This window comes from Acanthisitta chloris, unplaced genomic scaffold (genome assembly GCF_000695815.1).
Source record: "Acanthisitta chloris isolate BGI_N310 unplaced genomic scaffold, ASM69581v1 scaffold7368, whole genome shotgun sequence".
NCBI classification, from domain to species: domain Eukaryota; kingdom Metazoa; phylum Chordata; class Aves; order Passeriformes; family Acanthisittidae; genus Acanthisitta; species Acanthisitta chloris.
In genome coordinates this window covers 35404-61179 of record NW_008687593.1, presented here as the reverse complement: position 1 = coordinate 61179, position 25776 = coordinate 35404, and the positions used below count along the sequence as shown (strand labels likewise).

At 53.2% G+C, this 25776-nt stretch overlaps 1 protein-coding gene across 2 annotated transcripts in view; it reads right to left on the bottom strand.

Moving 5' to 3' along the window:
- Positions 1-845: 845 nt before the first annotated feature.
- Positions 846-25776, bottom strand: part of EPHB1 (EPH receptor B1) — a 44287-nt gene continuing 19356 nt past the window's right edge. The window contains exons 3-18 of one of the 2 annotated variants that reach the window (XM_009080669.1): positions 21181-21336; positions 18212-18547; positions 15155-15279; positions 13153-13315; positions 10887-10995; positions 10646-10698; positions 9398-9411; positions 8665-8689; positions 7939-7959; positions 6922-7044; positions 5506-5753; positions 4942-5157; positions 2765-2914; positions 2079-2272; positions 1528-1683; positions 846-1212 (exon numbers count right to left, since the gene is read on the bottom strand). In XM_009080669.1, the coding sequence (XP_009078917.1) occupies positions 1104-1212; positions 1528-1683; positions 2079-2272; positions 2765-2914; positions 4942-5157; positions 5506-5753; positions 6922-7044; positions 7939-7959; positions 8665-8689; positions 9398-9411; positions 10646-10698; positions 10887-10995; positions 13153-13315; positions 15155-15279; positions 18212-18547; positions 21181-21336 (2198 nt within the window). In that variant the 3' untranslated portion in view covers positions 846-1103. Of the gene's footprint in view, positions 1213-1527; positions 1684-2078; positions 2273-2764; positions 2915-4941; positions 5158-5505; positions 5754-6921; positions 7045-7938; positions 7960-8664; positions 8690-9397; positions 9412-10633; positions 10699-10886; positions 10996-13152; positions 13316-15154; positions 15280-18211; positions 18548-21180; positions 21337-25776 lie in introns of both variants that reach the window. The other variant, XM_009080670.1, reaches the window with a different exon arrangement.

Below are 25776 nucleotides of genomic sequence, written 5' to 3'. Positions count from 1 at the left end.
CCAGAGCATCTCTCCTCCTCCTCCAGCAGCCACCAACCCAGTCACAGCATCTCGGCAGCTCCTCCGGTCCCATCCCGTCCCCACCATGCTGGCCTCGATGTCCTCCTCGCCACTCGCAGGATGCTGAGCTCTTGCTTATCACCAGGTGCTTCCTGGCCACCTCCTGCCCCTGGGGGCTGTGGGCAGCACCCCAGCCCCCCCAGGCCACAGGGTCAGCGATGGTTTGGGATACAGACAAGCAGTGAGTCCACGGTAGGTTGACAACATACACAGGCGCACGAGCGCGCACACACACACACACACAGGAACACCTCTTTCTGTTTTCCAGGATGGAGATTTTTTGTGTTTGTTTTTTTTTTAATCCTTTTTTTTTCCTTTTTGCAAAAAAAATGCAAGCAAAAGAGAAAAAAAACAAAACCCAAAAACCAAAACCCAAGGTTTTCTATTGAAGGTACATCTCTTCTTCAATATGAAGACATTAACTGGATTGAGTCGGATCCCCCATGCAGTGGTCAACGAAGTCCTTTGGTAGTTGCCGGAGCGGCAGCCAGGTAGGATGGCAGGGAGCTGTGGAGACGTCTGAGGACACTTCCACACAGTCCATGAGCAGAGAGGGGAGTGGGGTGAGCCGGGAGGGCTGGGGCAGGGCGGGAGGGCAAAAGAAAAGGCAGGTGGTTTTTCCGTATGAGACACTCCATCTCGTGCCTCTCCCTTCCCCAACAGCCCCTTCCTCCTCCTCAGTTTCGACCACTGCTCACTGGTGGTGGGATTGGAGTCTGGTCTCTAGGGTTTGGGTTTGCTTCCCCAACACGCATTGGTTTGTCTTCATTGTCTTTTTTTGTGTCTTTTTTTTTTTTTGTTTCATTTTGCTTTTTAAATATAGGATTTGTACATATTTATATGTATTTATAGGCTGTTCCCCATGACATTGGTAAGTGTGCTTCTGTGGGTGAGGAACAAAGTCACCAAGTTAGAGATGAGCCCCAGGAACATCCTTCGCCTGCAGTCGCAGTCCCTGGGAGCGGTGGCTCCTCCTCTCTGAGCCGTCAATTCCTCCCCTCCCAGCTCTGCCCTCCCGTGCCCTCCCTGTGGAACAAGGGACGTCATGCCATCGAGGTGGGAGACTGGCTCATCTGTACTCGCATGGACTGGACGCTGTTCAGGATCTTCTTCTGGTGCCCAGCCAAAGTCACCCCTATTCTCAGGAGGTCTCTGGAAGACAGACAGAGGAATATCAATGGTCAGCTGAGGGTGGTGTACTCATTTTGCTGTCTCAAAGTGAAGTGAAGTGAAGCTGAAACAGTCACAGCACAGCCCCGTGAGCATCACCGGGACTGAGAGCAGGGAGACACCCATACAGTGACCCCCAAACGGTGAACAAGGCCACCTCCAGACTCAGGGTGCTCCTGAGCAGTGTGAGGGATGCTCACACCCGGCCTCTGCCTTGAACTGACCTTCCCACCTCCCCTAACTCCCAACTAGGCAGCACCCAACTTTCAGGCACCCCCGGCACGGCGCCCAACTCACTCAGATGTCATCTGGGCAACAAGCTGCAGGGAGGTGAAGCCAGCAGTGAGGAAGCTGTCCCGGTACTGGCTCATCTTCACAGCGCTCAGCCAGTCATCTACTGAGGTAAAGGCAGTGAAGTCAGGGATGGAGCGGTCGAGGAGGGGCTGAGAAGGCCTGAAACAGGACACACCGCTGGAGACAAGCCAGGCCAGCACCGAGGGGCTGCCACGAGAGCCCAGCCAGTCCATCCCCTGGCACACCCATGCCCCAGGAAGACCTGACCCATGGGAACACTGCTGTGCCAGGCAGTGCTTTGCAGCCCTGCCCACTGCAATCCAGCTGAGGACGCCACCGGGACAGAGGAGCCGCCTGAGCAGTCGCCACGCCCGTACGGTCACACGCCGTAAAGAATCGATAGCCAAGAATTATTGCTGTTGCTCGGCTGAAAACTGCCTGTCAAGCAGAGCAAAGACAGAAACCCCCACACCCACCAAACGAGTTAGGAATCCTTCTCCCCGTGGAGCCTTTGGCCGGGGCTCAGGCGCGTTCCTCACGCTCCCGGAACTCACACAGCGGTGATGGTAGCCACAGTTTTGAGGCTCGCCGGGTTGCGGATCATTTTGTCGAGGGTGTTGACGATCTCGGTGAAGCGCGGGCGGGTGTTGCGGTCCTTCTGCCAGCAGTCCAGCATCAGCTGGTGCAGCGCGGCCGGACAGTCCATGGGCGGCGGGAGCCGGTAGTCCTGCTCGATGGCGTTGATGACCTGAAGGCAGAGAGGGAGGATGAGGGACTTGGAGGTGGTGTGGGCTGAGCAGGCAGAGATGCTGCAGGCAGCAGGGAAGGCACTGCCAGCCCAGCTGATCAGCAGCAAAGGGAGCTCCGGCGGAGCTGGGGCTCACGGAGGTTAATCTCCGCTCTGATGCTCCGCGCGCTGCAGCTCCTGCCGGCAGAGAGCTGCCACTCATTATCTCGGCGGAGTACAGCAGTCACACTTCCAAAGCTCCTTCCCTGCTCATAAACCCTCTGAACGTTTTCAAAGGCCCTGCAGTTTGCTGAAATCCAATTACCAGTCCACTGCCTTTTCTTCCCCATTTCCCTCCTTGCATTCTCTCGCTTGCCAGTCAGTTTCATCTCCAAAGCCAAGTGCTCCCAAGGCTCCAGGAAGAAGCAGACAGCCGTTCAGGCAGGGCTTTTCTTTTGGGAATGTGTCCCACCCCACACCCCCAGAGCAGTGTGGATGTCTCCCGGTGCTTACGTCTTGGTTGGACATGTCCCAGTAGGGCCTCTCCCCGAACGACATCACCTCCCACATGACGATGCCGTAGCTCCAGACGTCACTGGCCGAGGTGAACTTGCGGTAGGCGATGGCCTCTGGTGCCGTCCACCTGACGGGGATCTTCCCCCCCTGTGGAAAAAGGCAGGGCTGCTGAGAGACAGCTCCCTTGGCAGAGGAGCCTGGACACCCACCAGCCAGGGCTGGGGCTATCCCACACACCCTCAGCCACTGGTCCCTGGGGGCCACAATGAGGAGTGGGCAGGTTGTACCTGATGGGAGTGGAAAACACCTCCATGAACATATCTTGTGCCTGCCCGAAAGGGAGTAAGTGAACAAATCCAACGGGTTTATCCAAGGGTTTATCCCACTGAGTGACACCACCCTGCAGGATCTGCACATGGGTGGCCTGTCCCCAGCTCCCTTCCCAGGGAGACATCAGCTGACAAGGCTCCACAGCACTGTTAGTGCTCCATCATAGGAAAGGAGCCACAGGTATCCTGTCCCTTGGCCTTCAATGGCAACAAGGTCAAACCTAAGAACATCCTCTACGGATTCATCTCACCTCCCACAGCTGCTGAAAGACCCTTCCAGCCTCAGTTTTGGAGTAGAAAGCAAAAAGCAAAACGTAAGACCCAACAGAAAGGACTGTAGTAGGAAAGTGCCTTTGACTGAGAGCTCCTTGTTTCTCCTAAGAGCTCAAACTCAGGCTCAGCATCTCAAGCCACCCAACCAAGCCAGGGCAGGCCCCAGGGCTGGAGCTGTGCTGAGGGGGCAGGGATGAGGAAGGAGGGGCAGCACCACAGAGGGATTCAGTGGGAAAATCCCACTGAAACAGCCACAGAAAACGCCAAGGGATAAGGAAAACCACAGACACACAGGGTATGAACTCGGGGCAGAACTGCCTAGTAAATCATTCAGCACCATTGTTTTCTGTAGCCTTTCTGAGGAAGCGTCAGCTGCTCTGGAAGAATGAATGGCAAAAAAATTTGATTTGAATAACTACAAATGGAGAAATTAACCGCCAGGTTCTTTTTCCTGCCTTTTCCCCAGAGCAAAGAACCTGCTGCGGGAGGCAGAGTGATGCAATCGCAGGCACAGCATCACTTCCCAGCTGCTGGGGAGATCTATTATGGCCTAAATTAAATAAAAACACAGATGAGATAATCTCTTTTTATCTCTGAAGGTGGGGGAACAACTAATTCATGCCTCATCTCAGCAGCTACTGCTGGGGTCTTTGAGGGAAAAATAAAAGCTGGGTGTCAGCTCAAGGCAGAGGCTCTGGGCAGGGAGCAGGACAGGTCCGGGGGGAAAGGAAACATACCATGAGCAGGGCAGGGAGAGTGAGGGGCTGCAACTGCACCAAAACACCGAGTCAGCCTTAAAGGCATGTCCATGGCTTTCCCATCTTGGCTTTTTTGGAGCCAGTCCTGGCACCTGGGCACAGCTTTGGCAGGAGCCAGGGCAGCCTTGTGCGCACCCACCGCACACTCTGGTAACGATGAGGCCAGTGGGTCACTCCTCCCCTTCTCTGACCATCTCGGACACCACTCAGGGTCCTGTGAGCTCGCTGGCAGGACGATGGCCACGGTGGGGAGCTGGAGGTCCCTGGAGTGGCAGGGGGCAGGGGGGGAGGGGAGCTGCCATTCCCTAGGAATGAGTTAATTAAGGAGGAGGAGGGTGGCAGGGAGCGGCAGAGCTCCCGTTAGGCTTGTCTCTTTAATTAATGCCTGGAACAAGTTTCCAGCAGGGAAAAGCAGACCAGACCTGGAGTGCTGGGGGAAGGGGAGTTAAAATGCCATCACTGTGTCAACGGGAGTTGCTATGATCTCCCTGCCTCCCCTTCCCATCTCTCCAGGGAATCCTCTGCATCTCTCCTCCGTGAAGGAGAGGGAAGAGGCTTATCTGGAAACTGCAAAAACGTAGGGAGGAGGGAGGTGGAAAACTCAGTAAAAGAAGGAAAAGGAAGGAGGGAAAAGAGGATAACTTGTGGGAACCACAGCCAAGGTCTCTGAATCATGAACCTACACAGTGGAAACACTTATGAGATGCTCCCACCCATGCCAGGGCATTCTGGATTCTTCCAGATCCACCTGACAGCAGGTGCAGGGCAGGCACAGGGAATGCTGGGCAGGACAAAACCTGTGATAGGTACATACCAAGGAGCTGGTGTAGGTGGGGTCAGACGTATCGTCCTGCAAGTAGCGTGAGAGGCCGAAGTCAGACACTTTGCACACCAGGTTGCTGTTGACCAGGATGTTCCTGGCAGCCAGATCTCGGTGGACATAATTCATCTCTGCAAGGTACTTCATCCCAGCAGCAATCCCTCTGAGCATTCCCACCAGCTGGATAACTGTGAATTGCCCATCGTTCTGCTGCAGTGGGAAAGAGCAGGAACTGGGGTGAGTGTGGGACCAGGGCAGCTCACCCCAACCTCAGGAGGATGCTGCACCTCCCCAGAGGACTATCCAGCTGCCCTGGCTGATTAAAACAGAGGTAACCTGCACCAAAACACACATTTTGGGGGGGGGGGTACGGCACACTGCAACCAGCTCCAAGCTAAGCAAACAGGCTGGGATACACCAACGGGATACCAACGTCTCACTTCTGAATACCTGATGAGATACCAATGTCTCACTCCTGAATCCCTGATGAGATACCAACGTCTCACTCCTGAATCCCACAGCTGAGCACCAGCCCACACGGCCCCACCCAGGCCTCACCCGCAGGAAGGAGTCCAAAGCCCCGTTCTCCATGAACTCCGTGATGATCATGACTGGTCTGCTCTTGGTCACCACCCCTTCCAGCCGAATGATGTTGGGGTGGTCGAACTGCCCCATGATGCTGGCCTCGCTCAGGAAATCCCGGCGCTGCTTCTCCGAGTAACCAGCTTTGAGCGTTTTGATGGCCACGTAGATCTCCCTCTTGCCCGGCAACTTCAGCCGTCCCTTGTACACCTCTCCAAACTCCCCTGCAAGTGCAACACAGAATCATTTAGCTTGGAGAAGACCTTGAAGATCATCGAGTCCAACCTGTGACAGATCACCATCTTGTCAACTAGGGCAGAGCACCTGCCACAAGACCATCCACTACCACCTCCTCTTCCACGTTAAACATTGCGAAGAGCACTGGTACTTTGGGCTGTTTGGTCTCCAAACCAACCAGCTGAAAAATGGCAGCTAGTTCACACTTCCACAACACTCTCCTCTACAAATCTGCTCACTTGTCCTCCTTCAAAGGGGCAATGCCTGCTGCTGGGCACGTGCTCAGGCGTGCAACCTTCTCCAAGCTGACAGAGCCCAACTCTGATGCAAGCGGAGGCTGCGGCTGCTCTTGACAACCTCCACCAGAAGGATTTGCAGAGGAAGTGCATCAAACATTTAAGGACTATCTCAAATATCAGATGTCAGCATTGATAATCTCAGCTGCCTTTTTGCACATCACTTATCTTTCGATAGAAAATAATTGGGTTGTTTTCACTGCTGCCCTCTGACTTGTAATACAGAGAAAGCATCCTCTCCTTTCCAGGGGGAGAGCATTCCCTTTGCCAAGGCAAAGCTTGCCTGTGGAGGGATTGCATTTAAGCCAGGTTTGCAGCCACTCGGCCTCAATGAGCAGCAAAGGGCAGCTGATACATCGCTGAACTCTATCATGACCGAACGAGCTCATTGCTTCTTCACAGCTTCCCCTCCCTGGCTTCTCACTTTCTCTTCTGAGAGTATGACACAGTTATTTAAAAATGGCAATAGAGACAGCACAGATGACACACACATCCGTGCACGTGTGTGCATACATACATATGTATGGGAATATGGCACAGACTAGAGCAAGATCTGTCTCTTCTTGTTATCTCATGGAAAAGCCAAGTGGGAAATCCCAAGAGGCCCCACAGTCACCCACCAAAGACATTCATGGAGCCTTTCCCATCTCAGAGGAACTTGGAGAGCATAAACCAACCTCATGTCCACCTTCACCCACCATAAACCCAGGAAAGCCTGATGTCTCACAGCTTCCTTCATGGCTTCCCAATGAAGGACCATGTGTGCTACCCCAGAAAATTGCTCTGAGTGGGTGCCTGACCACACAGGAGCACCCAAGAGGGCAGGGAGGGATGGGCAGCAGGAGATGGTGAGACCCACCTGCTCCAATGACTTCTTCAATCTTCACAAAGGACACATCGATCTCCTTGGCAAACTCTCGGACTGCCTCGTTGGGGTCCTCGTAGGTGAAGGGGTCGATGTAGATCTTCATCCCTGGAGACCCTTGTCATGGGAAAGGCAGGAACAACAGCAGAAAGGGAGAGAATTACCGAAGTATAGAATTAATAGAATGGTTTGGGTTGGAAGGAAATTAAAGCTCATCTAGTTCCAATCCCCTGCTATGGGTAGGGACACCTTCCACTAGACGAGGTTGCTCCAAGCCCTGTCCAACCTGGCCTTGGACACTGGCAGGGATGGGGCAGCCACAGCTTCTCTGGGCAGCCTGGGAAACTATGGGCAGTTGTGTCATGGCCAAGAACTGGAGACCCTCATGTCCTCACACTTCCTGTATGTCCCAAAAGGATGGTTGCTAATGCTGCACCACCTCCACAGACCCTTATCGTCCCCCCAGTCCTCCCACTGCACCCAACCCTCACCTGCACCCTCTCCTCTCCCTCTCTGTCCTCTGCTCCTCCACCACTATCCTTCCTCTTCGTCCTCACAGGCAATGGGAGCATACAGTCCTGAACTACAACCCACTGGCTTTATGGTCAGGCTTTATGAGGCTCCACACGTTAGTGAAGAAATATTTATTTACCCAAAAAGGCCTCTGATAGCTTTGTGGAGGCTACTAAATTGACAGAGTGCAGCAATTATAACCAACAACCCGGATGGAGCTGTGAAATGCAGCGTGGCCAGCCACCGTGACACGTGTGGCTCCCAGGGCAATGTGTGGCAGCAGGACCTGGCCACGCTGCAAGGACGTGCACCAAGTGGGGTCTTGCCCTTTTCAAACGAGGGAAACTCCAAAACAAGTCCCCAGAGTGCCCAGATGGGGTTTGCAGACAATGTGTTGGGATGCCTGGAGGGCTGCAGAGCTGCCAGGGGACACAGGCACAGAGCAGTGTGGTCACAGCCTCCCCAGGGCTCAGCGGGGCACGGGTGTTGCACCACTACCCAAGAGGGACCTAGAATGGGCTGTGGTGTCCTTCTGTGGGGGAGTTCAGCCTCCCATGCCACTTCTCACCCGAAACAGGGGAGTGTGGACGACATAGCAGCCCCTCAAGGTCATCTGTAGAGGAGACCAAGAGGACATCACCACCTGGTTCCCCTCCCCACAGCACCTTGGCCTTACAGTGATTAACAACAGAGCTTGATTATGCTGCTCAGGACCTTTCCAGGGGCCATGATCTTGTCACACTGGTCCTACTAGAGCAGACATACAGATGGATGCACGGACCACAGCATCACCCCTGTGCCAGGAATCTAAATCAGCTCCCAGCTGCAAAGTAATTTGGGAGGAGGCATGAAAGCCTCACAGTAGGCACTGCTGGTGCCAGAGAGCCACTGAGGGAGAGCTGCGTGGGGGGCACCAAGGACTGGGGAGGGACCAGGCAGGAGCATCCCCATCCCCGAAAGGGGTGTCTGGGGCAAAAGCTCTCCACCTCCGAGGCAGGGAAGGCTGCAATGAAGCCATCTGTGCATCTCCCAGTTCATAAATCCCTTTACAGCTCTGTCTCATACACTTTAACTGCCCCATAAATTTTTTTACAAGAGCAGCTGATGCTCCAGCCAGGATTACAAAGGGATTTACAGGATCATAATGGAGACTGACTCACTGATGAAAATATTGAAAAAGCAGAGGAGAAAACAAGGCCAAAGTTTCCTGCCCACTGTCAACACAGGCTGGTTCCGAGCTCTGATGTGTCTTGGGTCCTGCCTGTAGGCTCATTAAACGCCAGGTTCAGCTCCTCCCTCATCCCCATCCCATCCAAATAAATGGGATAAGGGCACCTAAACCCTCTACTCCTCTCTGCAAACCTTACCCACCAGTTCATCATTGCCACACTGGCAAAATCTGGTCCCTGGAGCACACCACCTGTGGTGAGCCTGTCTGCGAAGAGCACTGTGCTCTTAAAACCATCACAACACTCCTAAAAACTGGATTAGGTCATTTATCATGACTACAGATGACGGCAAATATTTAATCACTCTCTTCAAAAGCTGAAGTGCTCTGCACCACGACCCTGACTCCAGCGTCCAACCCCTTCCCACATCGTTTTGCCTTGGGAATAAATAAGGGGACAGAGTAAAACTCCTCCGGCGGAATTGCTGGCGCTTCAACAGGATGTATTCCCTATTTCCCCAATCTCAAAGCTCCCATGAAGGAGTAGCAGGGATAAACCATGGAAAATTACAGCCTGAGAGAGCCCACCTCACCCCAAACCCTCTCGGCGCAGTCCTCGTCAGCAGCAGGCAACCCCGGGGAGCTGCTGGAGGGATCTGTGCTGTGCTGGGAGGCTGTAATTGCTGTGCCACTAAACAAATGGTGATTTGTTCCAGAGGATGCTCTGGTTCCTCCATTAGCTGCTCACCACAAATTTCCCACCTGTTTCGCTCCAGCGTCGGCACTAACGGAGTGCCCAGAGGCTCACTAACCTTGACAGGGTTTTGCTGTTCCCAGACAGCCCCAGATTTTGGCCACCAAGCCTCACCTCACCCAGCTTTAAAAGCCAAAGACAGGCACGTGCTTCATTGCTTCCCCACCTGGTTTGAGCACCCTGGGATTTGGGGTGCTAGGGACATACACAGGGTAGGGAATGATTCAAAACAGGAAAATGGGAAAAATCAGTCTACCTGCAGCCTGACAAGGGCTTAGCCATCAGGCAGCAAATAAATCTTCCCCTGCCCCCTGCAGTGCAGAGCCATGGAGAAAAGAGGGAGGGAAAGCAGAGGTCCATTCTATTTCAGGATCACCTGGTGATGTTGGGAAAACAGTTCACTGCTTCCCGGGAGGTTTACAGCCCCCTACAGTGCTGCCATCACGTTGGGATGAAGCCAAGGTCAAAAGGGATCCCGCATGCCTTGTTGGCCTAGCTGGGCTCTTCTGCCTGTCTCCAATCCCTCTCCAGCCCTCTCATCCCTCCCGTAGTTCTCTGCCAGGCTGAACACTCCACATCCATCCCTCCCCTGCTCTCTGCCTTCCCCTGCCATCCTTCCCCCATCCCTGAATCCCACACCTCTTTGCCCAAGCAGGTGCCAAGGACTCAGGGATGGTTTCTTCCCTCAAGGCAGCAAATTGCACCTGGGAGGCATCTCTAGGAGAGCATAAATGGGATTTACATCCTGCAGGGATGGGGCACCAGGTGGCAAATCCTCCCCCTCGAGGCTGATGCTTTGCTGCCTTATTCCCATTCCCAGTGCTGGCTGCTGCAGGGACACCTGAGCAGACATCACACACACATACACCTCAAATTTATTCTGGTGCACAGCTCCACCAGCCACACAGCTCTCTTAGGAAAAGATCCTTCAAGCTCAGGCTCTCCTAATTGTTTGCCAAGGAGATCAGCAGCCCAGAGCCAGTGAAACATTCCCAGACACTATATCTGACCGACCTCCAGTTCCATACTCATCCTCTAAATCCCTCCTATTACTCTTCTCTTCCCACCCGCAGTGCTGCACTACTGTAACCACCCCAAGACAGCTTGACACACACTTGTGGACATCTCTACTCCCACCCTATGGTCCTCTGCACCTGCCCCAAGAGGCTTCCATCTTGTGTGCCCCTTGGAGGGCAGAGGAGTGGGACACACACTGAGTGCCAGTTTAGGAACATCTCCTGTCTTTGCTTTTCCCACTTTTCCCTGCTCACCTCGTCCAGTGCTGTAGTGCTGTAGTTTATCACTGTACACTGCTTCCTTGCTGTAGGCACGTTTCCTGAGGGAAGAGGGAAGGAAACAGCCAACCTCAGAGATCAGCAGGTGATGGCCTCACACTGCCCAACACTCCATGAGCAGTGGCATCTTGGTGCTTTCTCCAGCTGCAAGGGTCCCCCATCCCTCCTCTCCTACCCCAAATCTACATCTCACCACCTTCCAGGGACAGAGAATTCCATGGGGACTCACCTGCTGCACACGATGGAAATGGCCACCAGCGAGACAATGAAGACCACCCCAGCTGCTGCAGACCCTGCAATCAAAGGCAGCTGCTCTCTCAGCTCCGACTTGTAGTCATCTGCAAGAGAGGAGGGATGGGCTGAATTCTCCTTTGTACACTCAGGAGGTAAGAGCAGTTAATGCCCACTCTGATTCCATGGGTGCTGCTCCCGTGGGAGGGTGGTGGGACAAGGGGGATGCAAGTGGGACCATCAGGAGAGGCAGGTGATGAGCTGGTGCTGCGTTGCACAGGGCAGGATTGGCACACTCAGGTCATACAGACTTAAAAGTACAGAAGGGAAGGTCCTGAGAATGAAACCAAACCAATGTGCCCAGTTTTCTGAAGAGATGAGGTTCACAAGGTGGTTTGTCCATGCCTCTGGGGTTTCTCTTCCCTCAACACATTTATTTATTGAGCACCCTGGGCTAGTGGAAGGTGTCCCTGCCCAGCACAGGGGGTTGGAACAGAATGATCTTTAAGGTCCCTTCCAACCCAAACCATTCCAGGGTTCTATGATTCTATGATTTAAAACCTGTTGGCCATTTTGACCAATTTTAGCATGAGGAATCACAGCCACAAAATTCCTACTATTTGTAGGAAAGGACGAAAAGAAAAGATCATATTACTAACTAAAGCAGCTGGGAAAGGCTGTGCTGAGAGTCCCCCATGTGCTTTTCCTGCCCTGGCAGTGGTGTGGGTGCCTGGAGTGGGCATCAGATCCCATACTCCTGGGGGTTCTGCAGCCTTCCAGAGACATCTCCTCTCCCACAGCCCCAGCGAGGCCTGCCAGGCTGTATCAGCAGCCACACACAAGGGTTAAAATATATCTCACTCCAAATTAAAAAAAAAAGCATTTAGCAGCCTTTTATCTGTATTTTTCTACTCTGCAGTTAATTACTGGCAACCAGATTTATCTCTTGCATGCTGCTTAAATCCGGAGAAATTCTCATCTAACAATCAATTATTATTTAATAATCTGCACTATCCATTCTTATTAAATTTCAATTAATTGCTTATTTCAGGCAGGATTTTTCTCCTCGCTTCTCTAATCCTGAATATTCGAGGCACTGGGGGGGGTTATTACCATTTCCTTCCCTTTGGTCACCCCGCATGGTTTCCCTCTTCCCACTCTGCCTGGCACTTGACATGAATGCAAGCATGGGGTGACCATGTTTCAGGAAAGTTTTAGGAAAGAAAAAGAGGTTTAGGAAAGAGGAAAAGATTTAGGAAATTAGAAAAGTTTTAGGAAAGGCAACCCTCAGGGGTGGGACCCATGGGCAGAGCAGGAACCACACACCAGCAGTGGCAGGGAAGGAGCTCTCTGCAGGGACTTCAGCTCCTCCAGGGGTAGGAGGACTATGAAAGGAGCTTTGCTTCACTCACCAACTTCTGGATTAGTCCTGAAGCTGGGATTAATGGAAAACCCTCCCATAGGTTATTAGTCTCTAAAGGAATCAAGTGTTTGTGGGTGCAGAGTGGGGACAGAAGAAGGACAGCACCACTCTGCAAGGAGGCCAGAAGAAGACATGAAGGTCATGAACTGGCCCAACACACCACCTTGGGGTGGGAAATCAGCTTTTCAGTGATGGGCCTGATGGCTCAGATGTGGCTCTGAGTATCTGAGATTTTTTTTTAGAGAGAGAGTGATCAGACATTGGAATGGGCTGCCTGAGGACGTGGTGGATTCACCATCCCTGGAGGTTTTCTAGATGAGACTGGATGTGGCACTTAGTGCCATGGTCTAGTAACCACCGTAGGGCTGGACTCGGTGATCTTTGAGGTCTCTTCCAACCAGGTTGATTCTATGATTCTATGATCCCAGACTCCTTCCTCCAAGGGTCTACCCTCCTCTCCACTGACCCTTCCAGCTTTGCCCCGATGGCTCAGATGTGGCTCTGAGCATCCTAGACTCCTTCCTCCACGGGTCCACTCTCCTCTCCCCTGACCCTGCCTGGGCAGACTCTGATGGCAGGGGGCTCTATCACCACAGCTGGAGGCAGCAAAGACAGAACTGCAGCACAATAGTGGGAGAAAACACTGAGCTGGGAAATTGAAAGCAGATCACTCCTCCAGCTGGCGACTAATAAGACACCGCTGTAAATCACCTGCCTGCTGCCATGCTGCCTGCTGGGAGAGAGGTTTGCAGAGACAAGTTCCTTTAATCCAATTAGAGCAAGAAGCTGTTGCTGGAAAGACAAGCATCCTTTCACCTCCCTGCCCCCCTCCCAGACTCACCATCAGTCAGCGTCTGGAAGCACATCTTGCCGCTGTACTTGCCGTAGCCAGCCACGGTGCGAGCTCGCACCTGCACCACGTACACCATGCCCGGCCTCAGCCCCTCGATCCTGGCCGTGTTGGTCTGGCTGCGAGCCATGGAGGAGTTGTACTCGTTGTGGTCCTGTGGCCAAGAGAGACAGTGGAAGCTGAGGGGCCAAGGGACAGCATGGGGCACGGCGTACACTGCGGCACACCCGTCCCTGCTGTAGCACAGGTCCTGGTTCTGCTTCGGGAGCATCCCTGGCATGGAGGATCCCACAGGAAGGGCTGAGAGAACTGGAGTTGTTCAGTCTGGAGAAGAGAACTAACTGCAGCCTTCCAGTACCTGAAGGATAGATGGAGGTTTTTAAGACAAGACTGAATGTGGCACTTAGTATCATGGCCTGGTAATGACAATAGGGTTGGACTCAATGATCTTTGAGGTCTCTTCCAACCAGGTTGATTCTATGATTCTATGGGGAGAGACTATTTACAAGAGCCTTGAGTGACAGGACACAGGGAATGGCTTCCCACTCACAGTCAGCAGGGTTAGATTGGATATCAGGAAGAAATTCTTCCCTGGGAGGGTGATGAGGCACTGGCATAGGTTGCCCAGAGAAGCTGTGGCTGTCCCATCCCTGGGAGTGTTCCAGGCCAGGTTGGATGGGCTTGGAGCAACCTGGGCTGGTGGAAGTTGTCCCTACCTGTGGAGGTTGCAATTGGAGGATCTCTAAGGTCCTTCCAACCCAAACCATTCTGTGATTCCATGAAACACTGTAACATGCCCTACAAGTCCCTGCTCAAGCAGGTTCAAGGAGAACTTGCATCTGCTGAGAGCACCAACCCCCACGGTCTCTGCTCTGCTGGCACAGGTCCTTGCGCTAAACCTTGCTGGAAACCTTCTGCGTCTCCAATCTCATTTTTTGCCCAGTTCCCTGGTGATTTGCTGGTAAGAGGCCACTGGTGAGATCATCTAATTATTCACATTTAGAGGAATTCATTAGAGCTGGCAAGACACAGGAGGGCTGGAACAGCTTGGGCTCGGCACGGTTCACTGCAAGGGTTGAGAGCGTGTCTCCTGCGGGGAGGGACAGCTGCCAGAGAGGACCTGGTGAGAGGCAGTGACCCGGGACAGGGACAACCCTGGTAACCTTCGCCTGTCCTAGCCATCCTGACACTGTCCCCATGCTCCACGTCCCTGCTCATCCCAGCAAACACCAGAGCACAGGCAGCCACAGGCAGCCACAGGCACCGATGTCCCAGAAAAGTGCTGCCACGTGGGAGGAATTAGTGATCACAGCCCAAGACTGCTCTCTTTCCTCTGGCTGCACATCGCTCCCACCTCCTGGAGCCAGCTCAGGTGACCTCGTGCCTGTCCCACCATGTGTCCCACCTCCTGTCCCACCACACAGATGAGAGAATCAGAGAATTTTAGGGGTTGAAACGGACCTTAGAGATCATCCAGCCCACCCCCTGCCCTAGGCAGGGACATCTCCCACCAGAGCAGGTTGCTCAAGGCTCATCCCACCTGGGACAGTGTCTCACCACACGCACAGGGAAAAATTCTGCATAAGATCTATCCTAAATTTTCCCTCCTTCAATTTGTATCCATTACCCCTTGTCCTGTCACTGCAGCTCCTAACACAGATCCCTCTGCAGCTTCCCTGGAGCCCCTTCAGCTCCTGGCAGGCTGCTCTGAGGTCTCCACACAACCTTCTCTTCTCCAGGCTGAACAGCCCCAACTCCCTCAGCCTGTCCTCACAGGGGAGATGCTCCAATCCACTTAGCAACTTCGTGGCCCTCCTAAAGGGCTGGGAAGGATCCTAAAGATCTTTCCCAGCAAAAAGCCAACCTCAGCTGCAGGGTACAAAGCCCCACGTGCTCCCAACCCACCCTGCATGGCAGGGTTTCCACCTGAGCTTACCGGTGCTGGCCTGGAGCCCACAGTGCTGCTGACGTCGGGAGTGCAGATGCGGCTCACCTTCTCGTAGTATCGGATCTCATAGTCCAGGATAATCCCATTGGGCTGCTCGGGCTGAGGCCAGGACAGTGTGATGCTCCTCATTGTGGCACTCACCTGGTGCATGATGGGCACGGTGGAGGGTGCTGCCAAGGAAGCAAGGAGAGAGGGAAAAATTAATGGAGAGGGGTATGAAAAATGGCCCTGAAGAGGGAGAAAATCTCCTGAGCACACAGAGCATCCCAAATCTCCCATGCCTGCAGTTGTCCAACCCATGGGACAAGCTCACTCATCAGCAGTGGGAAGAGCAGCATCTCAGCAACTTACATGGAAGCAGAGCAATAAGCCAGAGAGGGAATTCTGGTATTTAAACCAGCTACTCTTTTCAATTACGGGCTTAGAAATCTTTGGTGTTCCTTCTCCCCAGGACTGCTGACCCCAGGGATGTCTCCCATAGCGGGACAGAGCAGCAAAGCTCTCCCCAGTGGCAACAAACCAAGGCTTGGTGACAGTCTCCAGCTCTGCTTGATATCTCTTGCTGTAACAGCCTCTCTGGGGAGCCAGCACCCAGGGAGCCTGTGCCACAGCTGCCACTCCACATGCTGTCAGCATGAGCATGCAGGACCAAAAATCTGCCCACCCTGAGAACCACAACAGGAAACCAGGGCAGGGACACCCCAGCCCAGGCAAGGGTGCTGGAGCATGGAGCACAGCTTTGGCTCTAGAGGAGCTGCTGGGGTTGCTTTTAGGGGCTCTCAGGAGATGCTCATCCACACTCCCCAAAAATGCTTCTCCCAGGAGTTTATTTCCAAAACTCAAACTCTTGCCAAACAGTCTCAAACCACCCCTCAGCTCCTTGCCCAGCTCAGGACCATGGCACAAGGGTGCTCCAAAGGCAGCACCTCCAACCCTGCAGCCCCCAAGACCCCCCAGGCAGCACACCACAGGGGTCCTGGGCATCTTGGCACAGGACCTCTGGAGAAAGCAAGGTCCTCAGCACCGGCCAAGCACACAGTCGGCATCGGGTCTAACCCTTTTTCCCCTCTGCCATGCATTTCTAATCAGTCCCACCAGCTATGCCACACCACATTGCTCCACAAAGCAACCCATCACACTTCAGTTCACTCACCACACCAGAGCTAAGCGAGCAGGTTTCCCAAAACAGCTGTCAGGCACATTGTCCCCACTGCTGCTGCTCCTTGCCCTGCTCTCCACGTGTACTCAAGCAATCCTGGGCTGTTCTCCACTTGCCATGGAGCTGAGCATCACCAGAGCCCAGCACTTCCAGAGTGAAGCATCCGTGGAGCCAAGCACACCCAGAGCCAGGTATCCCTGGAGCTGAGGACTCCCAGAGTGAATCATGCTTAGAGCTGAGCATCCCTGGCAGCAGCAACACTGCCCTTCCACCATTAAGGACACTGAGACACTAAACTAGTCAGGAGTCACTTTTCCAAAGGCTCTGTGCCCTCCAAGTTATACTTGAAAGGGCCAAAGCCAGCCAATACAGCCCTCATCCTTCACTTAATCCCACCAAAAGCTCTTAAGAAAGGTATCCAAGTCTGTCCACAACCAAAGAGGCACTGGTGTGTCCTGTTTGCGGTCAGCTTCCTATCCAGCCCTCTCTGCTCTCCTCCTCCTCACCATGCCCAGAGTACAGGCAGGGAAAATGCCTCCCTGGTGTGGGTGCAGGGGAGAGCTGAGCCTGGCATGATTCCAGCCTGGAACATGGGATCATGCCAAGGAGAGAATCTGGGGGTGGCAGGAACCTTGTTCCATGTGGCCCTAATGGGAGATGTCAACAGTTAGGTACCACCTTTGTTTACCCAGAATAGTTAATCTCGTATTATTCCTTTTTAATCTCTCCTTATCTGCTCCAGGAAGATGTTCATGGGCTGAAATTAAGCACTCAGCTTGATTGCTCTTTTGTTAATTCCTGTTAGCATGGATGGGGCTGGGGAAATGGATGGAAAAACCTGCTGCAAAGCAAAAGGAAGTTCAGAGGAAGAGCACTGATCCTGCCCTGGATATTCCTGATGCATTTCCATCAGGTTATGCCCCAGCCCAGCATTCCCATGTCAATACTCAGCCTTTGCAAGACATTCAGGGATTTCTGGGGTACAGACAGGTGGATGTGGGTAACCTGTCTGTTCCCTGCTGCCAGGCCATCCTGGGGTGGGAGATGAGCAAAGAAAAAGCCCAAAAATCCCACCTCAGAAAAAAAAAGCCTGGAAACAAAAGGCAGGTTTGACTGCTCGTAGTTCAGCAGACAGCAATGCCAGCCAGGCACGAGTGCAGATCTGTATTCCCTGGAGCCAGGAGACTGAAATATTGACACCAGGTTTCTCTGTTGTGCTCTTCTGAGGGGGAGGGATGGTGAAGGCTGCCTGTACTACACACAAAGCAGGAATTATCATCCCTTTTCCCTGCCCAGAGCAGATGGGTTTCCATCCCCTCCTCTCCCTGTGCTCCTCACTGCAGCCCAGAACCAGTTCCCCCCTTGCCATCTGCACACCAACCCCACCAGCATCCTGGGTTGGCCCAGAGCTGCTCATTCAGCTCCTGGTGCCTGATTGGGAATGGGGAGGTAAAGGGGCAGAGGAGGCTGGAAAGGGAGACAAGAGGAAAATGATGGGATAGGGATGTGCCAGAGGAAACAGAACCTGAACTCAGTCCCAGGAGGCTGTTCCCTCTGTGCTGTAACACAGCCAGGCTGCGTTTCAAGGCCGGATTCACCCCATCTCCCAGCTCTCACCTGGGAAAAGGGGGAAATGGTGATGCCATTTCATCCCCAAGCAATCTAGAGGGGGATACAAAGGAGACTCTAGATATCCCTCCCACCAGTCAGCTCTCACCCTGACCAAGCTGCAGGCACTCTCCCCACCTCCCCATCCCTCTTCCTCCCTCTTTTCCTGGCCTTTCTGCTCACCCAGCACTGAGGCAGGTTTACCACAGCCATCACACACCATTCACGCTCCAGAAGCTTTTCGCTTCAGACGTGGAGCTTCATTCCACACAGAACCTGCAACTGGTGGTGGTTACAGCTAAACCCTCTGGGCACCACCTCACTCCAGGACTCACCAGCCTGGTTGGTGGTGATGTTGACGGAGACGTGCTGCTGTGGGAAGGGACTCTTGTTGGAAACCCCATTGACAGCCTGGATCTCGAAGGTGTAGGGCGTGTGTGCCCACAGGTTGCTGATGAAGACCCTGGTCTCGGTCAGCCCCAGCTGCCTGGGGACAAAGTCCACGTTGTCATCGCAGCGGGAGCAGGCGCGGCGGTCCGAGCGGCACTTCTTGCAGACGATGTTGTAGGTGACGTCGTCCCGACCCCCTGTCTCTCGTGGTGGGTGCCACTCCAGGATGATGGATGTCTCGTTGACAATGGAGATGACATTGCGTGGCCCGGACGGGACACCTGTGGAAAAGAAAAGCACTTGAGACAGATCTTTGGCCAAAACATCACGCTTAGCCCTGTTGAGATCTGTGGGTACCAGCACCAAGAAGGACAGACACCCCATGGCTCTGTCTGTCACCACACATCTCCTCCCGCCTCATGAGGGATTTGGTGTCTGTGGCTTTGCTCCATTCAGGGTCAGACTCTTCCCACTAGCAACACCAATCGCCTGCACCACCAGCCACAGAGAGAGGCTGCCCAGTTGGAGATGAGGCACAAACCCACTTAAGTCTCCAAAAAAAAACCCCATGTGGAACACATGCAGATCCATCTGTGAAGATCACAGAATTGCAGAATCAACCAGGTTGGAAAAGACCTCCAGGATCATCAAGTCCAACCCTACCGTGGTTACTAGACCATGGCACTAAGTGCCACATCCAGTCTCAGCTTGAAAACTTCCAGGGATGGTGAATCCACCACCTCCCCGGGCAGCACATTCCAATGCCTGATCACTCTCTCTGTAAAAAATCTCTTCCTAATATCCAACCTAACCCTCCCCTGGCAGAGCTTGAGTCTGTGCCCTCTTGTCCTGCTGCTGGTTGCCTGGGAGAAGAGACCAACCCCCACCTGACTCCAGCCTCCTGTCAGGGAGTTGTAGAGGACGACAAGGTCTCCCCTGAGTCTCCTCTTCTCCAGGCTAAACCACCCCATGAAGATGAAGCCAGTTGAATCCCATCGGGAGATGCTGCGATAGCTCCAGTGCTCCCACAGAGAAGCACCTCAAACAGATTATCCCAGCAAGAGAAACAGCACTTAGCCAGTGCCGCGGAGAACCGGAGCAGCAGGAGAAAAAGAGAGTCAGAAATGGGAAGTGGTTATTAAGGGTTCAATATCTCGAGGTGGGAGCCAAGGTATTTAACAGCACGGAGGAGAACCAGCACTGCTCGCTGGTTTGCAACCGGCTCGGATGCTGGACAAGAGATGAAAATTGCATTGATCACACTCGCCAGGAGCCATCACAAAGGCTTCGGAGCACGGGAATTGAACACAGCTCCAACTGCAGGCACTGCCGGATCGGGGCTGCAGTCCACAGGGAGAGAGATTCAGGAGGAATCCAGGCAGGAGAGCATCACCAAGGCACAAACGGACATCTGCACAGGTCCAGGGAAGGATTTGGGGTCAGCCAGGAAGGCTCTGCAGCCAAAACCACAAAACCCTGCTGCTGGGTCATGCTAAGTAAGGAAAGCAATGAACTCCTCATGCTGGCTGGGCTCCGGGCTGCACTTCCATGGAAGAAAAAGGACTTTGTCACGATATGGGAAGCAATAAAAATGATGGAGGACTTGACCTGCAAGGAAAGGTTAAGAGAGCAAAGCACTGTGTGTCCTGGGGAAAGCCATCCCAGGGGAGCTCTCCACGTGTGTGAGCTGGGGAACAGCCCCACTGTGGGACTCCCCCGTTGTGGAGATGTCCAAGAGGGTTACAAGAGGGTGGTAGAGGACATGGCAGTGGCAGAAGCAAGGAAAAAGATCCTGATTCCCAAGGGGAACAAGACTGGATCAACAATAGTGAGTTACCCCCCAAAATCTGGAACCCATCTCAGGAAGCTTAATTCAAACCCTCTCCTCATACCTTAAGCAAACAATATCTTTCCAAGGAAAAGGCAACAAATCATATCTCTTCCCTGTCCCCGTGGTGAACTGTTGCCTCCCTAAACTCCTCCCCCTGGACATGCAGCCCCTTCCCTCCTCTGCAGGGGCACAAACAGCATGCTCACTGCTCTGGTCCAGGGCAGTGCCTGCAGCTCTACACTGTGATTTACTCCTCTGACACAGAAACTCCCTGCCTGAACAGCTGGAACTTCAAATGAGAACACTGTAAAATTAAGCGTCGACGAGAAGAAATAAAAACCAGCAAAGAGAGATCTTTTTCCTGTATTCCTATGGCACAGCACTGCTGTAAATCAGTTATGTAATAAGGCATAATACAGACCTGTGAATTATCTGCATTTGTGTGACCTGCAGACTGTCTGTCTGACAGCTCAGGTGAGCCAACAAAACACACAAACCCTTTTACTTGCCATGTGCCCTTCCCCAGCACCAAAGGGTCTGGAGCATCCCTGTGCTAAAGCTCCCTGCTGGGCTGAGTCAAGGACCTGGAGTGAATCTGCGCAGGAGCTGAGGCTGAGAGTCCCATTCCCACTGGGCTGAAGAGCACAGCAGCTCTATCCTCTCTCCTGGACTCTTTTTCCCACCAGGCTGGAGGACACTGCTGCCACACTGGGCAGAGAGCTGAGCAGTGACGTGTCGTTGAATACCAATGCCGAACGCACCCTTTCCCCCTATTAAAAAATACTCCATCTGCAAAGCTATGAACACGACAGCCAGAGCAGATAAATTTAAATTCTAATTTATCCTGGGGACTATCTCCCTGCCATCACCACCGCTGCCAGGGCGATGTATACATTCCAGCAGCTGCCAGCGAGGCAGATGCGAGGCCGTCCCATCGCTCAGCGGTGGGTGCCAGGTGCTCCCATCCACAGAAGGACACGGGGAGAAAACAAGGCAAAAAATCATGGATTGTGACGTTATCCCTGCTGCTGGGAGGGGAGCGAGACCATGCAGCCCTCCCACCACTCCTGATTTGGTACTCACTGGTGCAAGCAGCTGCTGGTGGGTCGAAATCCGCTCGGTAGTAGCCGTGGCGGCAGGCGCAGATTGGAGAGGCCTCAGCAGTGGAGCGGCTGTTGGGGGGACACGGCAGGCAGACCCCTGCACCCTGGCTGGCCTTGAACGTCCCTGCTGGGCAGGCTGCAGGGGAGATCAGAGGAAAGTGGTTGAGGGCAAAACCATCCTGAGGTGGAGGGGAAAGCAGGTCCTGTCTTTGGAATGGGGTGGGGAGGAAAGAAGGGAGAGAAGGGAGAAGGGAGGAGAAAAGAGAAGAAAGAAGGGCAGAGAGAAGGGAGAAGAAAGAAGAGGGGAAAGAAAACAGAAGGGAGAAGGGAAAAGAAAGAAGAAAGAAGGGTGGAAAGAAAAGAGAACTGAAATGGAGGAGAAGAGCGAAGAAAGAAGAGAGAAAAGAGCAATGGGAGAAGAAAGCACATGGCAACAACGGTAACTATCCAGGCAGAGCAAGGAGGCAGCAGAGCAGCTTCACTCCCCAACAGGCAGGGGAACAGTGGGGGCTGCAGGACCCCCTTCCCTGGCAGCATCCATGAGGACACACAGAGGCAGGACAGTGTTCCTTGAGGACCTCTGGATCCAAAAGGACTCTTTATGCCACCCCAATGGCTCAGGTCTCACATCTCTTTTTCCACGCAAAATCAGAACATGTAATTCAAAAGTTGACGTGTCACCCATGACAATGTGTCATGAGTCCATCCCGTTAATCCAACAGAGCCTGGGGCTGGAGCTTCCCAGGCTCCAAGCTCATTCACGCAGGAAATGGCAACTAATTGACAAAGGAGAAGATGCTCCAGTTACAGTGAGGGTTTAATCAGCGACGGAGGGAGGTTTCATTAATCAACCATCGCGCTGCCCTGCAGTTAGAGGGTGAAGACAGAGTGACAAAGACAAGGTCTCTCATCTCTGCCCCACCCCACCAGTCCTCACCACCAGGCAGTGATGAATGGATGCTCATCCATCCCTGACATCTAACAAAACCCAATGAAACCAAAGGCTACAGAAGACAATGTCTGTATTTTGGCACATGTACCCAAGGGATCAGACTTGCATCCAGGTCCACCAGCTGTCTGGGCTGAGACTGCTCCTGGCCTCGCACCCAGAGTGGTCCCACCTCTGCTGGCTCCCAGCTCTGTGCCCGTGATGCTGTCACCCCACGGCACAGCTCTGCAGACAAACACCCTACGTGTCTCATAAACATGGTGATGATTGAGATAATGGAAAGTGCCTCTTAGCCCCTGTCTGCTGCATCAGGATATGAGGCATCTCCTAGCAGCCATGAAGAGGAAATTAATAGGAGCAAGCAGGAGTAACCACTTTGATGCAATTTCCTTGGGAGATAGTGGACCATCTAATCTTTATTGGAGCCCTTTAACCTGTCATTCAAAACTCATGAAGGCCTCCTGCTCACACAGCCTTTCCAGATATTAATAGATGATAAGAAAGAATAAATCAAAACAATATTTTACAATTTTATTATTCAGGAGATTTTTCCCCCCCTGCCTGGAGCCATCTCTTTCCAATGGCACTAACAGCTGAGTGAGGATGTGGCATCCCAGAGGGACCAGACACCATTTCCCACTGTCCTTCCCCTTCCCCAGCACAGGTGGTAGAGGGGAAAGCAGGTCCTGTCTCTGGGATGAGACGGAGAGGAAAGAAGGGAGAGGAGAAGGGAGAAGAGAGAGAAGAGAGAGTGTCCTACCACAGTCATCCCACACATATGGGGTCTTCGGGAAGCATTTTGGGCCATAACCCACCACCTTGTGCAGGTAGGCAGTGAGACACACGGGGTCACCATGCAGTGCAGGACACAGGAGGGCTTCAGGGAGACCTTCAGGATGCCAGAGCAGAAGGCAGCAGGATGCAGACCCTTCCCTGAGCCACACACACAGCCCAATGTCCCATAACAGCACGAGGAAGCACAAGAGTTATACCAGAGACACAAAGCAAGAAGACACAGCCATGTCTTCTACTACCAAGGCTTCCACACCATGTCCCAGCAGCCTCGTGCTCCTACCAGCAAGTGTAAGCATCCATGAGATGTACAACAGGGGACTGGTGGGCTCTAGAGATGTCAGAAATGTGCCTGATACGTGCCAGGCTCTTCAGAGGAGCAGGAAGGGGAGGGCATCAGTACCAGGGAGCCTGTGTTTTGATGGAAGAGGACGGGAGAGGGAGGGAGGGAGGAAGACGAGAGGGTTGCAGTGCAATGAACACACCTCAGTTTTAAGCTTATGGGCATGCTGGTTGAAGGAGTTTGTTAATTTTTAATCACAATTAATTCAAGTGATGCTTTGTCAAAATACCTGAACACAGCACACTGCAGCCCAGTGTCCGCAGGTTTCTGCTACCGCTTCGCTTCGCCACAAATTCCTGTAATCTGCAGGCACGTGGCTCTTAATTGCTATTATTACCAATTAGCTTTGCTCTCCTGTAATTACACTGTGCTTTCCTAAAGCCTCCCACAGTTTCAGGGGAGGCTGATGCCTTCCCCTCCTCCCAAAGCAGCCGCGGGCTGCAGCCTCCCACTCTTGGTGCTGCCTGTGTGTCCCTTCTTTCTGGGGTGGCTGAACCACGAACCTCACACCGAAAACAAAGCAGAAACTCCCAAGTCCCTGCAATGCCAGGGTGGGATCCATAATCCCTCAGATGGCAAACTTGCAGTCACCAAGACTCAGGTGGAGGGCTTGAGCCCAGGAGGGAGCACTGAATTACCCCACTAACAGCCAGTGCAATGTTTGTCCTAATTTCAGCGCTGGTCCAAGAGTTTCCCACCATGTCTGGATATGCAATAGTGCCTTGGACAAGCATGGGATAAGGCTCTGCCTCAGCTTTCCCTGTGGAAAGGGGCTCCTTCTGCCCATGCCCAGGCTGCTGCACAACCTGCATCTCTTCAGCCCGGAGGAGAATTAATTGATTGTTGATTATGTGGGCTGCAGAAGATTAATGATGTGCTTAACTATCCATTTCCTTGCGTTTAAGCACCAGGAGTGTGTTTGTAAATGATGAGGCACAGAACTCTGCCGTGCTGCTCAGCAGGGCTGGATGCTTGGCACTTAACCCCCCCCAGAACCCAAAGCTGCCTGTGGATCTGTCATCCTGCCTGTACCTCGGGGATGCTGTGCATCCCAGGGGGGTTTGCCAGCAGGACCTCTTTTCCAGGGCTGAGATGTTTGGGGGTGGGAGGGAGCATCACTGTGCGGCTGGTGAAACTCATCTTGCAGCAAGATGTCATTGCTGGAAATTTAGGCAGGGGGAAAAACAGATGCAAGTTGCCCTTGTGCCCAAGAGGTGATGGTAGAATTCTAGCCACAGCGCTGGATGCAGCCAGGGCTGTACCCCTCTTACCCCCACTCAAGGCTTGAAGTAAGGATGTGGACATGTCCCACGCATGGCAAACACCCAGGGACAGCACCACAAAGCTGTTGTCCCCATCACCACCTCCTTCCACGCTCCACAGCTTGTACAGGGTGGGATGGATTATGGAAGCAGTCATGGCACACAGCAGCATTGTGCAGTTTTTTCTACTTAAAGCTCTCCTGCCTCCACAGTGTGTATCCTGCATGCTTCTATTCCAGGTGTCAGGGGTCCTAGAAAGAGCTGGAGATAAGCAGGATCTCTGCTCATCCATGCCTGCTGCTGCCTGAGGCAAGGCACCGTCACAGCGAGGGTGCAAGAGTGGGGGTATCCAAGCGTTTCATTCCTCAGACTAAATCCTCTCAGTTAGCACCTGGAACTTGCACTTTTTAATTACTCTCTCAGGGAAGCTTTAGTCAGAAGAGAGAAGAAAAGAAGAAAGGAAGAAAGAAAGGAGACATCGCCTCTATATTAACTTGCTCTAAAGCTCCCTGGGGATGCAGAGTGGCATTTTTCCATGTTTTAAAACAGGAGCTCCTGGGAAGAATGACAGATTCAGCAGCAATTCAGCCAGTTCACCTCCTGCCCCAAGCCTCACCAGCCCCCACCGGGCTCCCTGCACTCACAGCAAACCCAGTCAGCAACACCTCAGCCTTCCCAGTCCCTGCTGGGGCACAGCTCACCCCGTTTGCCAAGTGTTCCCAAATTCATGCTTGGGTTAGCTCCCCTTGTGGGCACACACAGTGCCTGTGAGCACACCGTGGCATGCTGGCACAGCGGGGGACAAAAAAGGGGCAGAAGCATCAGTGCTGCACAAGGTGATGCTCTCAGGCAAGCTGGAGGAGCAGAGAACACTGCCACATGCAACGGCACTCAACAGCCTGGATGATCCAACCGTGCTCCAAACAGAGGTGTGCTGGCACCTACCACCACCCTGGGAGATGGGCAGCAGGGTTTGAGGACACCACAGGCCATGAACAAAGGAGCTTCTTGCATTTACAGCTGCAAAAGGACTCAAGGCCATTTTCTCCCTTTCTGCAAACAACCATTTTTCGTGAAGAAAAAAGCCCTGTCTCCTAAACCTGACACTTTCTGCAGGAGGCTCACAAGTTTCTGATGAAACCCATTAAAAAAAAACGGAGAGGAGACACTTGCTGGAAACCCATTGCGCATTTTACAGACACCATCGACACAGAACACATCTTTAAACAC